This window comes from Nothobranchius furzeri, chromosome 7, assembly GCF_043380555.1.
Source record: "Nothobranchius furzeri strain GRZ-AD chromosome 7, NfurGRZ-RIMD1, whole genome shotgun sequence".
NCBI lineage: Eukaryota > Metazoa > Chordata > Actinopteri > Cyprinodontiformes > Nothobranchiidae > Nothobranchius > Nothobranchius furzeri.
In genome coordinates, this window is record NC_091747.1 from 29431585 (window position 1) to 29453792 (window position 22208).

The following is a 22208-nucleotide window of genomic DNA, read 5'->3' on the forward strand; positions in this document are numbered from 1 at the left end:
GAATCTTTGGAAGTGATCTCAGACCTACAAAAACCTATGGATCTGGATGAAGAGAGTCAACCCTCAACCGCCGCAGCAGTCCAGGGTTTTGCCGCTGGAAATGCTAACACTAACGTTAGCTAACCTTGCAACACTATAGATGTTTTTCTGTGTGGCTGTATGTGTTTATGATTTCATGGAAAAGTCAGCAATTGTTCATTGTTGGGCGACGGTGGCACAGGAGTTAAGCGCTCGCCCCGTAATCGGAAGGTTGCAGGTTCGAGCCCCGCTCAGTCTGTCGCTGTCGTTGTGTCCTTGGGCAAGACACTTAACCCACGTTGCCTGCTGGTGGTGGTCAGAGGGACCGGTGGCACCTGTGCTCGGCAGCCTCACCTCTGTCAGTGCACCCCAGGGCAGCTGTGGCTACATCGTAGCTCATTCCCACCGGTGTGTGAATGTGTGTGTGAATGGGTGAATGACTGATTGTGTTGTAAAGCACCTTGGGGGGTTCCAGGACTCTAGAAGGCGCTACATCAAAGACAGGCTATTTTTCATATGTTTATGATGTATATTAATGATTGTTTCAGGTGTTGTTGAGGTTTTGTGCACCCATGTGTATCTGCTAGTGTTGAAGGTGTTTTAGAGAACAACAGGTACGCATGACCACTTCCTTCATAGCACCTGCAGAAAAAATTCTGGAGCCGCCACCGACTTGGACAAAATTGTCCCCCCTCCACCTCTTCATGCGACCGGCACCTCTAAACCCACGTTTCTCATCCTTTTCATCCATAAACTAAATGCTTGCTGCATGTCTGTGCACTCCCCCAGTTGGGATAAACGTTCATGTTTTCAAACTTTTTCCGGGATGTCAGTCTGGTCCATGGCTGCCGCTAGTATTTTTGGAGGGGGCAAAGAAGAGGCTGCGGACGAATTGAAAGCAGTCACAAGCTCGATGAAAGCTATTGCTGTTTGATGGATAGTTGAAAAGTTGGGCATGTCTCAGTCAGCCTATGTGAGCATGTCGTAGAGCCGTTGCGCTGTTGCATAATGGCATTGTGTGTCTGTGTGAAGATGCAGAAGTATAAATTAGGCTTAAGGGTGATGGAGACATGCCCAACTTTTCCGTTGAAAGTGGAATGTGATTGGTCAGGACGCAGCTCCCTTTAAATTAGTCAACAGCACCATCATTGGCCCTTCAAAAAAAAAACAGATATTTAGTGGCAAACACATAACAGATTGAAGAACACCCAATTGAAAAAGTCCAAAAATATGAACGTTTATTCACCCATGACTGAAAGGGTACAAAGATATGCAGCAGGTGTTTAATTTGTGGACGGAAAAGACGAGAAACGTGGGTTTAGAGGCATGAAGACGTGGAGGGGGATAAAGGACAAATTGTTTTAAATTAAAGTTTCTGAAATCCGATAAAACAATGTAAACACTAGTAAATCCACTGTCATGGACCGGGTACGTGACTGTAATGGTAGCAGGGTACCTCATATTAATGCTACGCCCTCCGGTGCCCTGTTGCCCTGGGTTCTCCAGGAACATGTTTGTCCATGTCTCTCTCTCTCTTATGTGTGTGTATGTAGGTGAATCCATTTTGAAGGTAGTTTCAGGATTATTCGCAGATGCTTGTGACTGTTCCCAGCTTCCCGAGTCTATCTTCAAATAAACCAGCAGTTATTATGTGACTAAAGTAGTTAAGATTGTTTATCATTTGTTACCTGAAGTCTTTATTCACACACAATTAAAAACTGTTCATACTGTTAGTTCAAGACACAGAAACACCAGATGAACATCAGATAATCACACTAAGCTTCAAAAATTGCCATCCAGAACAATGAAACATAAAGTCGTCATTATAACATAAAGTTTCTTTGTTGCACAGGCAAGGTGTGTTTAGGAGCCAACTGCACACAAAGGAACTGTTCATGGACTGAGTGGGGGGAGTGGAGCAACTGTTCACGATCCTGTGGAGTGGGTCAGCAGCAGAGGATTCGAACCTTCCTGAGACCTGGAGGGAACGGCACGTGGTGCAAGGACATTCTTTCAGGAAACCAGGAGCAGCGCTTTTGTAACATCAGACCCTGCAAAGGTCAGTGCTGTAGAGAATGTTGGGATGTTCAAAGTCAGAGTAGAACAGAATAGATCATTCATTTGTTGTCCCTCATTGGGGAAATGTTAGTGTACATCTGTGGTGTACGTAGGTGATACTATCGAAAAGTTTGGACTTGTCATAAATGTCGCACTGTAAATACCAAAGATGTGGGGTCAGATCTTTTCTGGATAGGGAGCCTAAGTCCCGCCCATCTACTTCCGGACCATGGGCCCCCTGAAGAACAACAAAATTAATGCAAGTCAACAGGGCTAAAAATGCTATTTTTAATATCTATTCAATTCAATTCAAGTTTATTTATACAGCGCCAAATCACGACAAGAGTCGTCTCAAGGCAATTCACATAGTAAACATTCCAATAGTCATTTCAGTAAGCCAATCAGAAAAAATTTTCCTGTATAAGGAACCCAGCAAATTGCGTCAAGTCACTGACTAGTGTCAGAGTCTTTACAGCAATCCTCATACTAAGCAAGCATGCAGCGACAGTGGAGAGGAAAACTCCCTTTTAACAGGAAGAAACCTTCAGAAGATCCTGGCTCAGTATAAGCAGCCATCCTCCACGACTCACTGGGGATCGAGAAGACAGAGCACACACACACGCACACACACACACACACACACACACACACACACACACACACACACACACACACACACACACACACACACACACACACACACACACACACACACACACACACACACACACACACACACACACACACACACACAACATATATACCAAGTAATGTGTCTATGGTTACATTGTGATTTCTTAGTCAATATCAGGGGCGGCGTTAGGCCCGGCTACTTGGGCTCAAGCCCCGAATCTTGAATGAAAAGCCCCGGATCTCAAACGTGCAGTGCCAAAGTCCAACAGAGAGGGAGCAGTTAGCAGTAGTTTGTATACAGCCTGCCTGAGCCTCCACCACTGAAGAAGAAGCCCTTCAGCAGCCGGCTTCTTCTGCAGTGGCTGGTTTCTTCTACACTCTGCCTGAAACTCATGTGTGAAGATGGACATAAGGACGTTTTTTAGACCAAAAGTACCGCGACAGAACCCCAGCTTTGATGAGACTGGTGTTGACTCAGGTTTGTGAGTCTTATTTGAAAATGTTTGTTAAAAATTAAAAATTATGTGGTACAAGACAAATATGTATGATGTTGACTAGTGCGTGTGACGTGTGTGTGTGTGTGTGTGTGTGTGCGCGCGCACACACACACTTTTCTGAACATGAAAAGTATGAATATAAAAAGTATGATTATGATATGTACGAACATGAGAAGTATGAACATGAGAAGTCTGAACATGAAAAGTATGAATATAAAAAGTATGAACATGATATGTACGAACATGAGAAGTATGAACATGAGAAGTCTGAACATGAAAAGTATGAATATAAAAAGTATGAACATGATATGTACGAACATGAGAAGTATGAACGAGAGGTCAGGTGAGTCTGATGGCCGTTTGAGCCCATCTCCCTTTCGGATGAGCCAGGCTCCTCGTGGTTCCCTCATAATTCAAACCCTGATCAACACTGAATTACATCAGTCTGTATGTAATGACTGAATCTAATATACAAGTGTCACTTTTAGAAAGGATTTACTGACATAAATCAACTTTGTCATGATTTTCTAAATTTTCTGATCAGTATCTGCAGATCATTTATTATTATTTTGTGTTATTTTGTTTGTTTTTTGAGAGTAGTAAATGGAGGATGGTCGCAGTGGAGTCCCTGGTCTCGCTGTGACGAGCTCTGTGGTGGCGGACGCGCCATACGTACTCGTTCCTGCTCGAGCCCTCCATCCAAGAATGGAGGGAGGACATGTGATGGGGAGAAGAACCAGGTCAAACCATGTAACATCAAACCTTGCGGTGAGGCTAAAAGAATGGATACATCACTATGGCCTCAGCACTAGTTTGTCCTGCTAAATAATTCAGCATATTGATTTATTCAGAAGCATGTTGTGGAAATTTATGTCATTTTGTTTGCATATTGTCAGATAAGGAAGAGTGTCCACCAAACCAGGAATTGGTGTCATGTGCCAACCAGTGTCCACAGCGCTGCTCGGATCTCCAGCAGGGCTTAGAGTGCCAGGGCAACACTGAATGTCAGCCAGGCTGCCGATGTCCAAAAGGTAATCAATAGATGTACCAATTGACATTTTATCGCTCGAAGTGTGAATAGGTCCAAATATTTCTAGAGATTCCCTTGATCATTTGTTTCCATTTGAGGATTTAGTCCATTTTGGTTCCAGATCTAATCCCAGCTAGTTCCTACTGTCGGACAGAAGCTAGTTTGGGCGTTCCAATCCTGTAGAGGAGGGGTCGGGAACCTTTTTGGCTGAGAGAGCCATGAAAGCCAAATATTTTGAAATGTATTTCCCTGAGAGCCATATATATTTTTTAAATACTGAATACAACTAAATGTGTGCAATTTTAAATAAGACCAACATTTTCAGAGTTGAATAAGTCTCTAATTCTTTTTAATAACATTGATATTCTGAAGCAAACCAATAATAAATAAAATACTGCTTACCATTAATGTGACTTCTGGTGCTGCATGGTTTTGCTGATGGCTTTGTAGTCGGGTTGATACGTGGTGAGGTTAAGCTTCATGCAGGTGCTGAGGCTTCCATCCGTTAAACGTGAACGTAGGTTGGTCTTGGTGTTTTTCAGATGTGAGAATGACTGCTCACATGCATACGTAGACCCAACAATCAGCTGGTCTTCAGGTTGAAGTTTTTTCATTTCCGTCCACTAGTGGCTGCTGGCCAGCTCTGCTTTCTGTCGTGCGAGTCTTTCCAAATCTTCATTCAGTGATTTGAACTTATTCACCCACATGTCTGAGGCCTTCAGGTCAGCCACTTCAAGTTCAAAATCACTGATGGAGCCACCAGGGATGCAAGTCAGGTCATCTTTGTCCACTGCACAATCGTGTGGATGGGTGATGAACTTAAAAAGACGATTGCACTCACGAAAATCTCCAAAGCTTGCTTTGAATGACTGCAGGGGATGAGATGTGAAGCCAGCTAGCTGCTGGAGATCAAAACGCTGAGCAGGGTCACTTGCTGTGCATGCATCTTTAAATTCTCTGTTTTTCAAAGTGCAGTAAACGACCTGTTTGAATATCTGCGATGAAGAGTTCCAGCTTGTTTTCAAATGACAACACTGCTTGCTGAAGGGATACGACTGTATTTCCGATGCTCTGCATTTTCACATTGAGCTGGTTCAGGTGTTCAGTCATATCCACAAGATAGTAAAACTTCAGTGTCCGCTAGCTCAGGATGCTTGACGCCTTTCATTTCCCAAAAAGTCCGGATTTTGCTCAGGCAAGCCGCAAAGAGGCTGAGCACGTTCCCTCTTGACAACCACCGCACATTGCTGTGCAACAATATAAATTGTTTTAATGTAACTTTTAATTGATTGATTGAATGAAATAAACGAAACGAAACAACAGCAGACCGGGATAATTACTCCCGACTTCATCCAGCAGGGTTTAAAATTGGCGATCATTTAAAGCTCGAATGGCCAGCGACATCACCTCGTCAAGCTGCTCACCACTCATTTGAGCACAAAGCGCCTCCTGATGTAGAATGTAATGAAAACTTAGGATGGGTCTATTTTCATGTTCATGGAGAAGCGCAAAAAATCCTTTCTCCCCACCATGCAAGGTGCACCATCCGTACACACTGAAACGAGTTTATCTATTGGCAGATTTTTGTCTTTAGCGAACTCAATGAAAGACTTAAATAAATCCTCCCCTCGATTTGGCCCTTTAATTGGCAAAACAACAAGGCTTTCCTCATGCAGAACGTCCCCGGCAACAAACCTGGCAATCACGCTGAATTGGGATAAATGGCTTATGTCTGTTGACTCATCCAAAGCAAGGGAAAAGAATGGCGCTGTATTTATGTCCTTCACTTGTGTTTCTTCCACTTGATTTGCCATCATGATGGTACGGTAGCAAACAGTTCTGGCTGACAGAGGCATGTCCTTTATTCGTTTGATGATCTTGTCTTTATCCAAAAAGTCGCTAAACGTTCACTGGCCACATCAAGCATGAATGTTTTTGGCATACTCGCCATCTGTGAATGGCTTTCCCTTCCTCGCTATCGCTAAAGAACCAGCAAGCCTAGCGGGAGTGAAGTCACCTTGTCGGGTCCAGAGGCTGAGTTGCTGCTGACTAGCTTGCTGTCTGCACAGTAGTTTTTGGCAGGCTTTCTTCATGCTGTCCCTCACTGGATAATTTGCTGCAAATATAGCATGGCGTGCGTCAAAGTGCCGCTTTATATTTGACCGTTTCATCGACGAAATCTTATCATTGCATATTAGACACGCTGCAGAACCTGCTCTCTCCACAAAGGCGAATTCCTCTGTCCATTCTGCCTGAAAATTTCGGTACTCCTCATTTGTTTTCTTTTTGCCATCTTCTTTCTCGATAGAGTTTGCGCTGCATGAACTAGCTAACTAAAATAAGGGAAGTTTACTTCTTAACCTCACCACACCCCGCGGGGCGACCACATCATCCAATAAAAATAGAGGACACTCCTGTAGGTTACCCCGAAGGAAAGCTGGGATTGGCTGAGCCGCCTCCAGCCTTAAACAGGTGCGGTAGAAAACGGATGGATGTTAAAAGACAGGAGAATGTTTTTAATGTTTAACACTGTGGTTTCTGTGAATTATCTGAGAGCCATATGCAGTCATCAAAAGAGTCACACACTGCTCGCAAGCCATAGGTTCCTGACCCCTGCTATAGAGTGTGATATTGTCTGTTTTAAATGGAAGTCCAACTTCTTTCTCCCCCTTATTTCTCTCTCTCTGTGGATCGAGAAGTAGGTGATGTGGCCCCATCGGCATATGTACTGAACAGTTTGTGTCCATAGGCTCGAATTATAATTATATGTTTTTGTGTACAAATGGGGGCGGCGCAGTGGTTAGAACTGCTGCGTTGCAGCAAGAAGGTCCTGGGTTTGCTTCCTGGCCTGGGATCTTTCTGCATGGAGTTTGCATGTTCTCCCTGTATTTGCGTGGGTTCTCTCTGGGTACTCTGGCTTCCTCCCACAGTCCCAAAGCATGACTGTTAGATTGACTGGTGTGTCCAAATTGTGTGTGTGTGTGTGTGTGTGTGTGTGTGTGTGTGTGTGTGTGTGTGTGTGTGTGTGTGTGTGTGTGTGTGTGTGTGTGTGTGTGTGATTGTGCATGATGTTTTGTCCTGTGTGTCTCTGTGTTGCCCTGTGATGGACTGGCACTCTGTCCAGGGTGTACCCTGCCTGATTGCCCATTGACCGCTGGAGATAGGCACGAGCCCCCCCCCCCCCCCCCCCCCCCCATGCGGGTTCAGAAAATGGATGGATGGATGGATGTACAAAAGGGAGGTTCCCACCATCGCCATTTTGACTGTGTCACAGGTCCCATTACGCCCAAACAATCCAAAAATGGGAAAAGAGGTGGAGCTAAGGGTGGGGCTGTTACGGTTGGAACAATGGTGGAACAAATGAACCACTGTGTAGCTACTAGCTAACCTGGCTAACCCAAGAAGCTAAGAAGGGCTCCTTGGACTGGGGTATCACACCCACATGGTAGACTGGCTCCCGTGCGAGGCTGTAGTCATGCTGGTCACCTGTGGAGATCTAATATGGACTGGGACTGTTAAATGACAAGCAGAGCCTCAGGTCGGTGCGGTGGTAACCGGGCGTTGTGGCCTTTTACATCAGCTCTTGCTCCACAGTCGGAGATACACTAGCTACATCCTAACCCAAAGCTAACAGAGGTTTTCTGGGTGTTTTCAGTAAGAAAAATGAGGCTAAGCATCTCAAACATGAAGCAGCCTCAACAAATAGAGCTGCTGTGTTTCTGTGATCTCCCTCAGAGATCCAGCATGACTACAGCCTTGCTTTCGGAGCCAACCCGGGAGACGGGAACAGCAGCCGACTGCTATTCTCAGACAGGAGACAGGAGAAGCTGGGCACCCGCTCAAGTTTCTTATGCAGCCCCACTAACATGTTTGACTAAGCAGTTGGACGACACAGCATTCCCCTCCATTCAGCGTTCAAAATAAAGTGCAGAAATATAATTTACTTACTGATAAAAAGAAGCAGAATCTGCTTGGATGGTCTGTTAGTAACCACAATTTGTCCTTTTGCCCAACTAATCCTATGATTATCATCCAAACACACACACAATGGGCTCGACACATGGGAGGTGACAAACGACTGCGATCAGCGAAATTTGTCGCCGTCGCTTTTATTACCTGACACACTGGAGGCGATCCGCAGCAGCGGCCAGTGGCAAAGCCATCTACGCGTTCTGTTCCATGGCGATATCGAAACTTCCGTTGTTTTGTTTGGCTGTGTCAGGTTGGAGGGAATTAAGGTTATTTAAGCGGTTCAGAGTTAAAAAAAAATGGTAGATGTGATGTTTCACAAGGTGCTGCTAGAGTTATGTGAAATCTTACTTCTGATTTTACTATAAAACATAATAATAATCAACTTCTCCTCCATGTTTGCTCGGAGATGTACGGAGCATCCTGTCCGCTCATTGGTCAGTGAATGAAACCTCTGTTGATTGGTCCTCGTCCGAGCGACAGCGATGAAAATTTGAAAATGTTTCAACTTTCTAGGATCGCGTCGCTGGGTCGCCTGTGCACGACACGTGCACAAGCGCAAAATTTCACACGCACATTTTTCGCGTTTCGCTTAGTAGGAGGGAGACCCGCGATTATCGCTTTGTCGTGCATGTTTCATTGAAAATGAATGGAGAGGCGATGTTGCCTCCCGTGTGTTGAGCCCATCAAGCTCTGACGTTCTGATGGGAATCATTTCTTGATTTATTTAGTTACCTCCGCGATGTGCTTAATGATTAAAATATCAGCTCATCTGTGTGCGCATCAGTGTGCGTCGGGGTAATTCTTTCAGAACAACCAACATCCTTGAGTTTATCCATCAAAATAAACAGTCAAATGGAAATATCTGTAACCTGCCATTTAACTGTTTTGCCTTCTTGTGAAGATTGTTTCAAAGAGAAACAATTAAACTTGATTAACCCCAGAGCCATGCGCACTGCGCTGTACTGACTGTAAAATGAGGGGAAATGATTTAATCGGATCCTTTTCTTTTCAACATGGTTTAATGTAAAGTTTCATTCAGTACAAACTTTAGTTACACCAATCTAACGAGACAGAGCCTGGATTTGTATTCTGAACAGTTTAAACATGTTTAAAACGGAGACATGCGTGACGCGTCTAAAATTTGCACCTGCTCCGCTATTATGGAAATTAAACTAACAAGATGAATAACATGAAATTATTTTAGGCACAGACAACATCCCCCACACTTTTGAAAAGCTTGCAACGTGACTGTTTATGCATGTTGGTTATAGTTTCTGTACATTGTTGTCAGTGTTGGGACTTACTCGTTAAAAGCGCCAAAGCCTCATTGCTGACTTTAACAAGTCTCATCTACAAATATGATCCCTCATGAAGTTACTATTTTACATCAAAAGATAGTGGAGATGTGTAATCTTCAGGCTGAGCAAAGTTTGGGAGTTATTAGAGCTTGAAAAATGCCTCCCACCGAGAGGCTCCCAGTCGGGGAGAGGAGGAGATGCGCGCAACACGAAGAGCGCAAATATTAGATAAAACGTATAATTGCCAGCAGGTCTGGTCTTTGTTGACTCTGTCTGGTAATGACTGAGTCTGATTATGAAGCAGAATATTGACTCTGATGAAGAAATTCACTCATCCAGCCGGGACGATTGGCGCTGCTGCAGCATCAGACAGCTGGTGCTGCACGAGAGGTGTGTGGAGTTAACAAGCTCCAAATGTTGGGTTTGATGTTGGTTTAACCTTCTCTGGGACATGCTCTGATGCTACTGCCCCAACACAGAAGATTTTGCTGGCAACAACAGACTGGTAAAAGATCTTTAAAAAGAACCCAGGTTACAAAACCTTGTGGTTCTTAAAAAATAAATGTTAGTATCAGTTATATTAAAGTGGTGTAAAAAACCTTCTTAATGTCTTTATTTTTCTAAAATTTGTAAAAATAGTTTAACTCGTAGGTCACCATTGTTGTTAGCGTCACAATGCACTCTGGGTAATGACATATGGTTGCACCGGCAGCTTTGGGACCCTGTGGGGACTGGTCAGCGACATCAATATGCCATCTGTTCAGCCTTTTCAGTTTGAACCAGAATGAAACATTAATGAGGGCATTGTCACGAGCACAGTGAGTTGAGCTGGAGGTGAGGATCCACATGCAGGGGAAGAAGCAGGCAGGCAGGCAAACTGGAACATTTAAAGTGTCTTTTAATCACAAAGAGTACACATAACATAGAAACAATGAACTGACCAGACACACAGAACTGAGAGGGTTTAAATACATGAGGGCTGGGGACTTGGGTGATTGGAAAACGAGAGTCAAGTGGGAGTAATCAGGAGACACAGGACTGCACAGAGTGGGGAGACAGGACAGGGTGTGACAGTGGAGGGGTTGACTGGAGTGGAGTCGACTGGAGTGGAGATGGCTGTAGTGGAGGAGTCGACTGGAGTGGAGGCGTGGACTTGAGGGGAGGCGTTGACAGGACTGGAGGCGCCGGACCGGGCGCCGGAAGAACTGGAGGCACCGACTTGAGTGGAGACGGAGCCTCTGACTTGTCAATCATGGAGAGGAGGGAACAAAGGAGTGGATGGTAGAGGGGGGGACGGGTGCAGGGAGGGTGCTAGTTTAGAAGATGCTCTCTGAAGAGCAGGGTCTTCAGGAGTTTCTTGAAAATTGAGAAGGAAGCCCCTGTTCTTGTAGTGCTTGGAAGGTCATTCCACATTTGTGGAACGATGCATGAGAAGAGTCTGGATTGTCCTGAGCATGGTGTAGGCACTGCTAGCCGGCAATCCTGTGATGACCGGAGCGGCCGGGCCGAGATGTAAGCCTTTGCAAGAGGATTCAGATAGATGGGAGCAGTACAATCTTGGACTTTGTATGCTAGTGTTAGCAATTTGAATTTGATGCGTGCTGCTAGCGGTAGCCAGTGGAGCTTAATGAACAGAGGGGTGACGTGTGCTCTTTTTGGCTGATTGAAGACCAGACGTGCCACTGCACACCATTTGTAGAGGTCTCACAGTACAGGTTGGAATACCAGTTAGAAGGGCATTGCAGTAATTGAGGCGGGAGATGACAGTAGATTGCACCAGGAGCTGGGTGGCATGTTGTGTTAGGTATGGTCTGATCTTTCGTATGTTATACAGCACAAAGCGGCATGAATGAGCAACAGAGGTAACATGATCTTTAAACCTCAGGTGTTCATCAATCACAACACCCAGATTTCGAACTGCCTTTGAAGGAGCCAGAGATAGGAAGTCATTTTGGATTGAGATAATGTGCTCTATGGATGATTTTGCTGGGATAACAAGTAATTCAGTTTTAGAGAGGTTGAGTTGGAGATGGTGGGATTTCATCCATTTTGATATGTCAGAGAGACAGTTTGATATTCGTGCAGAAACAGTGTGGTCGTCCGGTGGAAATGACAGATAGAGCTGGGTGTCGTCTGCATAGCAGTGGTAGGAGAAGCCATGTGATCAAATGATCTCACCCAGTGAGGTGGTGTATATGGCAAAGAGAAGAGGTCCTAGTACAGAGCCCTGGGGGACTCCTGTGGCAAGATGGTGCACGGTAGAGGATTGTCCAAGCCAAGATACACTGAATGATCGTCCTGTGAGGTACAATTCAAACCAGGCATGTGCCCATGCTAGAGACTGTGGACAAAAGGAAGCCATGGTTGACAGTATCAAATGCAGCCGATAAGTCGAGGAGGATAAGCACTGAGGATTTGGCAGTCGCTCTAGATTCTTTTAAGGATTCATTCACTGCTAACAGAGCAGTTTCAGTGGAGTGGCCCTTTTTGAACCCAGATTGGTAAGGGTCAAGCAGACAGTTTCTTGAGAGGTATTCTGTGATCTGCTTGAAAGCCACCCTTTCAATGATTTTGGACAGAAAATGGAGGAGAGAGATAGGTCTGTTTCTCCACATGATTTGGAGGCAGAGATGTTTTTTTAGCAGCGGTTTAACCTGAGCATGCTTGAGAGAGGTGGGAAATGTTCTGGATTTCAGTGAAACATTGATCACATGTGTGACTGCTGCGGCTACTGTAGGAGTAATAGCTTGGAGCAACTTAGTCAGAATGGAGTCCAGTGGGCATGTAGTAGGGGCGGCTGCACGTGAGAAGCTTGGACACACAGTTCTCAGTGCAGGGGAAAAAGAGGAAAATGAAGCAGTAGGGCCTGAGATGGTTGGGCTAGAAGGAGTTTGTGGTAACGAATGTTCAGGAGTGGCCAGTTGAGTTAACTGTTTGCTTATAGCTGCCACTTTGTCAGTGAAGAATGAGGCAAAGGTGTCAGCTGATAGATTGTTGGTTGGATGTGGAGAAGGAGGGTTAGCAGAGTTTTGAATGTTGAAATTTGTTTCTGAGAGTCAGTAGAGCTGAGAATTGTGTCAGTGTAGAAAGCTTTCTTTGCATCAGTGATGCTGGCAGAGAATGAGGACAGTAATTCATGAAATTTCAGTTGATCACCAGGATCTTTTGTTTTGCGCCATTTCCATTCCGCAGCTCTAAGATTGGTGCGTAGAGACCGGAGGGTATCATTTAGCCAAGGATGCAACTGAGAGCATCTAGCAGGTCTAGTGGCTAAAGGGCACAAGTTGTTAAGACAAGAGCAGAGTGTGGAGCAGAGTGACTCGGTGGCTTCATTCACTTCATAAGCAGAGAATGTGCTGGGAGATGGAAGAGTGGAGGCAACAAGAGAGGAGAAGTGGATGGGTGCCAGATTGCGGAGGTTGCGGTGGAATGAGACCGTAGGGGAGGAAGTAGTGGACCTTCCATGTAGAGTTATGCTGAAATGGATGAAGTAATGATCGGAAAGATGCAGCGGTGTTACAGAGGTTGTGTCTATGACACAGTTTCTGGTGAAAATGAGGTCAAGTGCGTTTCCAGCTTTGTGAGTTGGAGGACTTTGTACTAGTTTTAAATCAAATGATGACATTAGTGACAGGAAGTCTGATGAGCTGGGATTGTCCAGGTGAATATTCATGTCTCCAAGGACCATTGTGGGACAGTCGTGCTCAGGAATGGAGGAGAGCAGGGTGTCGAGTTAATCAAGAAAGTCTGCCAGTTGACCTGGTTGGCGATATATGACAACCAAAAATAATTTTTCGGTACAGTTACCTGGATGGCATGGTATTCAAAGGAGTTGTATTTAGTGATGGGTAGCAACTGACTGTATATCCATTTGTTGGAAATTAACATGCCCGTTCCACCACCTCGGCCAGATGCACGAGAAGTGTGGGAGAAAGTGTGGTTAATTGAGAGAGCAGATGGGGTAGCATTGTCACATGGTTTGGTCCAGGTCTCATTGAGAGCCAGTGCATCGAGTGACAGGTGGTTTGCATATGTGGTAATGAAGTCTGCTTTGTTTACAGCTGATTGGCAGTTCCAAATCCCATAGACAGGTGGATGTCTTCGGGGGGAGTTGGTTTTAGCAAGCGGAGGTTTTGAAGGTTGTGAAAGCGGTTTGCTGTGTGTGACCTTCCTCTGAAGCCAGTGATCACAGGTAAAGGATGATGGCGCATTTTGCAAGGTGTCGATGGAGCAGCGTCTGGGTCAAGTTTGTTTGCTCTGTGTACCTGCTCTGTGGACATGCACAGGTAGACACGTATGTCTTTACCCCTGAGTGTCTTCACACCGGAGGGGCTGAGACACAAGGGCTGATGCTTCAGTTATTCCACCAAACATATGCAGTGCTACTAGTTGGAAACAGGTGTTCATGCACCAGCTGATTGCAATGATTGAGACCAAGATCACCTGATGACTGTTTTCAGGGAGGGGAGAAACAGCTCGTTCACAGCCCCTGATTGCACTTATCGTTTTCAGTTGGCCCAAACCGGAGCTACTAGACAACAGGTTTACTCACAGATGAGTTTCCTTCACTATCCTAATGGAAGATAGTGCAAAGCAAAAGTTTAAGAAGACAAAAACAAACACTAACAGACACTCAAGGCCCTTCGGTGCACATAGCTTGGGTTATCGGGATGGCTCATTGGTTACAGGGTATTGAGAAGAGTAGATTATTCACTCCACATAGGCAAACATCCCTGAAACCAAAAAGGCATCCCATCAGTCAGATTAAGTTACTTTCCCATTTATTACCAGACAGAGCAGTGGGGTACCAATTACACAGAAGTATCACTGGATGCCCGTGCAAGCTGAACATCGCAAATTGAAGCTGTCCAGTAGAGGAAGCCTGTAGACTCAGGCGGGGTTAGATCTGTGAAAGTCCTCTTGTTAGATACCATGTTGTATATCACCATGCTGAGCCTAGTCCATCCAAAATGATGGTGCTATTACCCTTTGAAAATCCACACAAAACCGAGTGGTCCTATCCTTCTTGTTCAGCGACATAATAAGGCTGCAGCAGGCACTGTGTAACTTCTCAATCAGTCTAATCTCTAGAATAGCCTCAACTTCTTTCTGTACAATTTGGCTTTGTGTTCAGTAGGGGTGCATATGTATCGTCAACCGAGGGAATTCTTGATGCCATGCTGGATGAGATCTGTGCTACTGAGCACACCAGTGAGCTAATCACTTGTTGGTTTCTCGCTTTGGAACATTTCAAATATTAGGTGATCCACAGTGTGCATAGCTGTGGCCTACATCCTATCTCAGTTCAGGAGGGAGTAGGCTTGGCTGGTGGTTGCTTCAGCCAGCACCTGTCAGTGGGAACGTGGGTGGAGCAGGGGCTTGTGTTGCTGCAGAAGAGAGTGGGAGGGGAGAGGCAGGTCAGCCAGTTTTGACAGCAGCAAGAGTAGATCAAAACCAGCTATCAATGATTGAAATCAGTTGTTTCTCCTTTTTAGGGTGGAGCCAGAGTTCTGGTGTGGAGAGGAATGTGAGATCTAAAGAGGGAACTGTGATAACAAAGTATTCTGTATAAAGTTGTCATTGTGTGCTGCTTTGGTGTGTTGTCTCATGTAGTTCACACAACCTACTGTACATACAGGATGGTACTCAGTAACACTATTGAAGAAAACCACCTTCCATCTCTGAAATTATACCACTGAAGAGAAGTGAAACTAGAGGTTACACAATGGGCAAATAGGACACACTCAACTTCAACAACAAAAATAGATCATGTGTTATGTTACACAAACCGGTTTAATTATGTGTGTGTGTTCAGGTCATTTGGAGCAGGACAATGTATGTGTGGAGCTGTGGCAATGTGACTGTCTGGACTCACTGGGACAAAGCTGGGCAGCCGGCAGCTTACATCAAGTAGACTGCAACAACTGCAGCTGCACTGATGGAAAGCTTCTTTGCACCAACCACAGCTGCCAGGATACCTGTTTGTGGAGCACCTGGTCCAGTTGGGCAGCATGCAGTGTCTCCTGTGGGCGGGGCCAGAAAACCAGATACAGGTAAAGAAAAAGGATACGTATGCCCATCGTATTAACTCTTTTTGTTTATTACAGAAAGTTACCATAAAACCAACCCCCCACCACCAACCTCATACTCTCATCTACAAGAAAACCTGAACATTTATAAGATGAGGTCAACTTTAAGGACTCACTTTTTTCTCCTAAAAAAAACCTGTGTTTTTTTTTTTGCTGTTAACTCATTCACTGCCAGCCGTTTCCTGATCAGAAAGCCAGCGTTTTTGAGAATTTTTACTGTTTTTCTGAAGAGTCAGAACATTGTGCTCTATGACCACGTAAACACCCAAACTAGCAAAACAAAGAGTAGACTCATTTCTTCACTTTAGTCGTTAATGGCAGCGAGCATTTGGATTTAAAACGACGACTTTAGTCATCCATGGCAGTAAATGAGTTAATAGTAATATGACATGTTCTACACCATAGGTACATAATATCAAGCATATTTTGGAGATTATCACAGTTTTCAGAAAATAACATAACATCATCTGCGTACAATAAAACACAAATAAAAGCTCTCAATCCAGATACCAAGTTTGAACTGCCTAATTTCTTGGACCAAATATTTCATGTGGAGGGAAAATAAAGAAGAGAGTTAATTCCCATTTCCCATCAAAAGGTGTTGAAAACCAATCTGTTCTTAAATTATTATTTTGGAAACAAGCAGTTGAACTTCTATATACCGTTTTTATATCCCTGTAGAATTTTCATTTTGTATTGGTTATTCTGTCGTGTCCCCCCCCCCCCCACACACACACACACATACACAGGCATTGTAAAATCTTTCCATTAATAACTGACTTTTATTTAAAAATAGAACAGCCAAAGACAAGTACAGTGCAAAAATGTACAAAACTCACAAATCAAATTGTCTGAATATTAAAAAAAGCACTTTACAGGAACTGCTTTCAACCTGCTTCACATAATTACAACATGGGGCTACAAAAGCTTCCAAATCAGTTTGGACTCAAGCCTCTTTGGGGCACATTTTCTTTTGGCTTGGGTGGCAGGATGATGGCTTTTCAACCTAGTTGCAGCACTGCCTTGGTCGTTTCAAAGAGATCTAAAGGAGGCCCATTGATGCTGATCATCATTAAATTTAGATTAGATTTTTGGTCTGTACAAAGTGTGACTGGCTGGACCTAGAGTTGCAGAGAAAGGTTTGAGAGTTCAGATAGCACATGAGGTCACACAGGAATTGTGTGCTTTGCTAAAGGCGTACCAGGCATCTGTAGGTTTGCCTCTTTTTGCTGTTTCTAGTTTTATCTCCCGCAGTATTTTCAAAGTGTCTGTTCAGTGCTCCATATGACCTCCCACCTCGAGATGCCTCATGTCATCTAACTTTGCTCCTGTAGGATGCTAGAGCTGTTGGTCATTTGTACCTGAGGACCAGGGCCGTGCAGAGACCTTTGACGGGGCGGGTGCTCAAAGTAAAAAAAGGGGCACTTATAGAGCAATCCAACAAGTTAGAAAATTCAGATAATGAGACCCTTGGGTTCAAACAACATAATAAAAATATATCAATTAGTGTCATTAGTGTTAATGTTAGTTCATAAATAACAGTTTTAGTTTATAAAGCTGACATATCTAGAGATGTTACAACCACATTTTTGCCCCTGATCCGAGTCCAAGTTGTTTGATTTTTGATTATCTTCCAATACTGAGTCTTGTTCTGATACCAGGTGGTGATGCAATGAGTTACAAAAGAAGAAAGAAGTTGTCCTTCAGTCTGTATTTGTCATTTTGTTATTTTAGTCTGAAAAGGTCACTCATTCAGGAAGTACATTTAACAGAAATCAAGATACTTTATTGCTATTGCACAGGTGTACAACCAATTGTATTTTGCGCCTACTAAAGACAGCTCTAGTAAGAGGTAGTAAAATAAATGCACCACAGAGACTTATCCAGTGTGATCTACAGCTATGTTAGCTGAGATCTTTTTCCTGTCAGTAGAAAATTCTTGATCCCATTCCTTGATCTCACTGAACTTAACACTAAACATGAGACCTTTGCTACCAGCCTAACAACAACATCCTTTGGGCAAAGGCACCGTCATCCCATCTGTGGCAGGAGTCTCAGAGAAACTTAGAAGAATCTTCTCCAAACACAACATCCTGGTAAACTTTAAACCCAACAACACCCTCGGACAGAAACTGGTTCATCCAGAAGACAAAACACCCAAACAGAAGCTCAGTGGCGTCGTTTATGCAGTCCAGTGTAGTGAGGACTGTCCAGCAGATGTTTACATTAGAGAAAATAAACAACAGTTACACAAGAACATAACACAACACAGGAAAGCTGCCTTTTCAGGTCAAAACTCTGCAGTCCACCTTCACCGGAAGGACAAGGGTCTGTCTTTGGGTGTACAGCGCTTCTGTATTTTTTCTGGAAACTGGAAATTATTAAAAATGGACCTGGTCAGTTGGTCTATCAAGGCAATTGACAAGATTTTTTTCAATGATGAGATCGGGAGAAGGAGCTCCCGGGTGCCCCTCTGGGACAGAGCCAGCTGGGCATATCATGGACTCCTGGAAACAGTGGAACCTGATCTGCCTCTCTCAACTGTCTGTAGAGGATTCTGAAGACGTGTGGATATTCATGGTGTTGGTGTCAGGTTTCCTGCTGTCTGCTCAGGACGCAGATGTCTGGAGCGCGTCAACAATCAGAGCTTTGCATGCGCAAGCTGGTTTAGGTTAGGATGGGGTGAGGGGAAGGTTAAATTGCAAGAGGGTAAACGTCACGATTTGGTTAAATGTCCATTTTACTTCGGGTGTCAGTACTGACGCTCTGGCACAGCGCGTTGCCTCCTAACGCGCAGGAGCTTGTCACCTGCTGACAGCAGGCTACTGTCTTTTCCGTGGACTGCATCTTGCTGGTCATTATCACGTGACAGCGACTAGTCGATGACAGGCATAAAAAGTCACTATAGAGCGGTGAAGTCGACTAGTGACTAGTTCATACAACCCCTGCTACTGCTCCCCAGAGTGTTCTGCAGCATAATCAGCACGTTCTCTTTGAACTTGATATCAAATTTTTGCCTCCTCTTCGTCTCCGCACGGTTAAAGTTACCCTCGCGGTCTATCACTGGCAAATCAAAAGTGAGACGGATGACACAACCGCCCCCCGTACTTGCTTGTTACCACATTCCACCCGGCCACAATAAAAAAACGGCCATTATTCACCTCCGCCAATTCCGACACCGGCCAAAATGTGATACCGGCAGTTAATTAAATACAGGCTAATATTAGAGGATTTACGGTATATCTAGAATGGGGGCAGTAACCAAAGGAAATACATATTTTAATAATTTGGTTGGGATTGGATCTAAAATGCAAGTTGAAGGTTTAGATGAAGCTAATATTTTTGATAACACTGAAAGCTCAACTTTATCAAAATGGTTCTAACACAGATGAGGTTCTACAGTTAACTCTGATGCTGCCTCACTTACTGAGGAAGAAGAAATCACACTAGGGAGGATGCAAAAGATTTTGTTTCTAATAGAATTAATTTTACTTGTGAAAAATCCCGTGAAGTCGCTGCTGCTGAGGGCTAAGGGAATAGATGGTTCAGAGCTATGATTCTGTGTAAGTTTGGCAACTGTACTGAAAAGAAATTTAGGATTGTTCTTATTCTCCTCAATTAACACTGAAAAATAAGCAGTTCCAGTTTGTCGAATCTTATTTTTATAGAGCACAAGACTATTTTTCCAGGATAGGTAGGCCTCCTCATGGTGCGTAGAGCGCCATGTTCTCTCCAATTTCCTAGAGTTTTCTTTTAAAGCTCGTAAATGAGAATTAAACCAGGGAGCCAACTTCCTGTCCCTAATTAACTTCTTTTTTAAAGGGGCAACATCATCTAATGCCACACGTAAAGAGGAAGTAACATTATGAACTAAGGCATCAATTTGTGAGGGGCTAGAAATGAAAATATTGCCCTCTGCTAAGTTCCTCTGAGATGCAGAGGACAGTAAAGATGGAACAGTTGATTTAAAAGATGCAACTGCGTTGTCAGATAGAGACCGACTATAGTGAGATTTACTTTCATGTCTTGAGAACTCAGTTATAAAAAACTCAAAGGTTATCAGAAAGTGGTCCGAGAGGACTGGATTATGTGGAAAGATCTTTATTTCCTCACACTCTATGCTATAAGTCAGCACAAGGTCCAATGTATGATGGCAGGAGTGGGTGGAGCTATGTATTCTTTGAGTAAAACCAATTGAGTCTAAGATATTACTAAAGGCTACATTGAGGCTATCATTTTCAATGTCCACATGAATGTTAAAATCCCCCACTACAATGACCTTATCAGTATTTAGCACCGAATCAGATAAAAAAAAATCAGAGATCTGATCCAAAAACTCAGAGTAAGGGCCTGGTGGACGATATAAAACTACAAACAGGAGTGGTTTTACAGTTTTGCAATCTGGATTAGGAAAACAAAGAATAAGATGTTCAAACGAACTGTAGCTATTAATTGGTAAGGGGTTGATTAATAAGTCCGAATGATATAAATGATAAATGACCTGCACTTGTATAGCGCCTCTCAGAGTAAGGACTCCAAAGCGCTTTACACTACAGTGTATCATTCATCCATTAGAGTGCTGTTATGGCTGCTCTCGTGGTCTGCCTGTATCTGTTCTGTCTATATGTGTGTGTGTAACCTTGGTCAGGCTGTTCTGTGGAGTCAAGTTCCTATGATTTGGTTCGCTGGAGCGCTGGCAATAAAATTCTCTCTGATTCTCTTATTCTGATTCTGATCCATTCACACACACATTCATACACTGGTGGGGATGAGAGGCGAGGCTGCCGAGCACAGGCGCCACCGGACCCTCCGACCACCACCAGCAGGCAAGGTGGGTTAAGTGTCTTGCCCAAGGACACAACAGCAGAATTCTCTGTCCAGAGCCGGGATCGAACCTGCAAACTTCCGATTACTGGACAACCCGCTCAACCTGTTGAGCTGTACTTCGAGCAATATGATTATTTAAATAATTAAAAGGAGTCGACTCGTTTAAACTAACATAGTCCTCTTGCTGCAGCCAGGATTCTGTGAGAGAGCAAAGAAATATGACTATCACAAATCAAGTCATTAACTAACAAAGTCTTAGGAAAAATATATCTAATGTTCAATAACCCACATTTAATTTTTCTAGTTTTCTGCTCAGTTGAATTTGTTCTAATATTTGAGATTTCCATGATTTGCTTTATTAAGCCTAATATTTAATCTGTGTGATTTTGGCCGTGGGCAGGACACTGTCTCTATGGGGTAGTGGGTGGGTAACAGTACTGAAGCTGCAGAGGGGTGGGTTAAACTACGACTCTGCTTCCTGGTCTGGACCCTGGGTAGTCATGGAGGACTAATAAAACTGGCCATGTTCCTAGAAAGAAGAGCTGATCCATCCAAAGAGGGATGGATGCCGTCTCTCCGCATCAGACCAGGTTTTCCCCAAAACGTTTTCCAATTATTAATGTAGCCCACGTTGTTTTCAGGACACCACCTAGACAGCCAGCGGTTGAAGGACAGCATGCGGCTAAACATGTCGTCACTGGTCCGATCAGGCAGGGGGCCAGAGAAAATTACAGAGTCCGACATTGTTTTGGCAAACTTACACACCGAAGCAACATTAATTTTAGTGACCTCCGATTGGCGTAACCGACTGTCGTTACCGCCAGCGTGAATAACAATCTTACTGTATTTACGCTTATCCTTAGCCAGCAGTTTCAGATAAGATTTAATGTCGCCCGCTCTGGCCCCAGGTAAACATTTAACTATGGTTGCTGGAGTCTCTAATGCCACGTTTCTGACTATGGAGCTGCCAATGATCAGAGTCGGCTTGTCAGTGGGTGCGTCACTGAGAGGGGAAAATCTGTTAGAAATGTGGACGGGTTGGTGGTGGCCCACGGGCTGGGTTCTATGCTTCCTGCGTACCGTCACCCAGCTGGCCTGAGGTCCCGGCTGCTCGGGTTCTGCTGGAGAATCGCTACGGGATGGTTCTGAGCTAGTTAGCCACGCGCTAGCTAAGTAGCTAAGGCTATCTACGGGCTTTTCAACAGCGCAGAGCCGGGCCTCCAAATCCGACACCCTCACCTCCAAAGCTACAGAAATGCTACATGTATTACATGTACCATTATCACTAAAGGAGGCAGAGGAGTAACTAAACATCTGACACAGAGAGCAAGAGATAGGAGAAGGAGAAGCAGAGACAGAAGTAGCCATAGCCGTGCTGAAGCTAAGCTAACTGGATGAGCAAACTGTTCAACACCAAATAAACTGCGTGCAAACTCAAATGGATCCCTAAAAGCTAGGTGGAACAACAGAAAATGTGTGTTTTAGCGTGCTTATGTGCTACAATAACTCAGAGATATCCTAGTACAGAGAAATTAAATCAGTTTTAGCAAGCCACAAACACCAAACAGCTACACATAGTGCAACACTGAAAACAGGAAACACCTTACCGCATCAACTGATGCCACACACTGTGGAACCATCCTTTCACCTACGTGATGGCATACATAGATCCTGCGTGATGAACTGAAGATTTCAAATTTGGATTCATCAGTCCATAATACCTTCTTCCAGTCTTCAGTAGTCCAGCGGCTAGAGGTGCTGAAAAAAATCGATTTAAGTCTGAATC

At 44.2% G+C, this 22208-nt stretch overlaps 1 protein-coding gene across 1 annotated transcript in view; it reads left to right on the forward strand.

The window, feature by feature from the left end:
- sspo (SCO-spondin) overlaps nucleotides 1-22208 on the forward strand; it is a 603219-nt gene that overhangs the window by 420680 nt on the left and 160331 nt on the right. Inside the window, 4 exon segments of the mRNA XM_054751251.2 lie at nucleotides 1871-2077; nucleotides 3807-3974; nucleotides 4103-4237; nucleotides 15322-15559. Coding sequence (XP_054607226.2) covers nucleotides 1871-2077; nucleotides 3807-3974; nucleotides 4103-4237; nucleotides 15322-15559 — 748 coding nt within the window.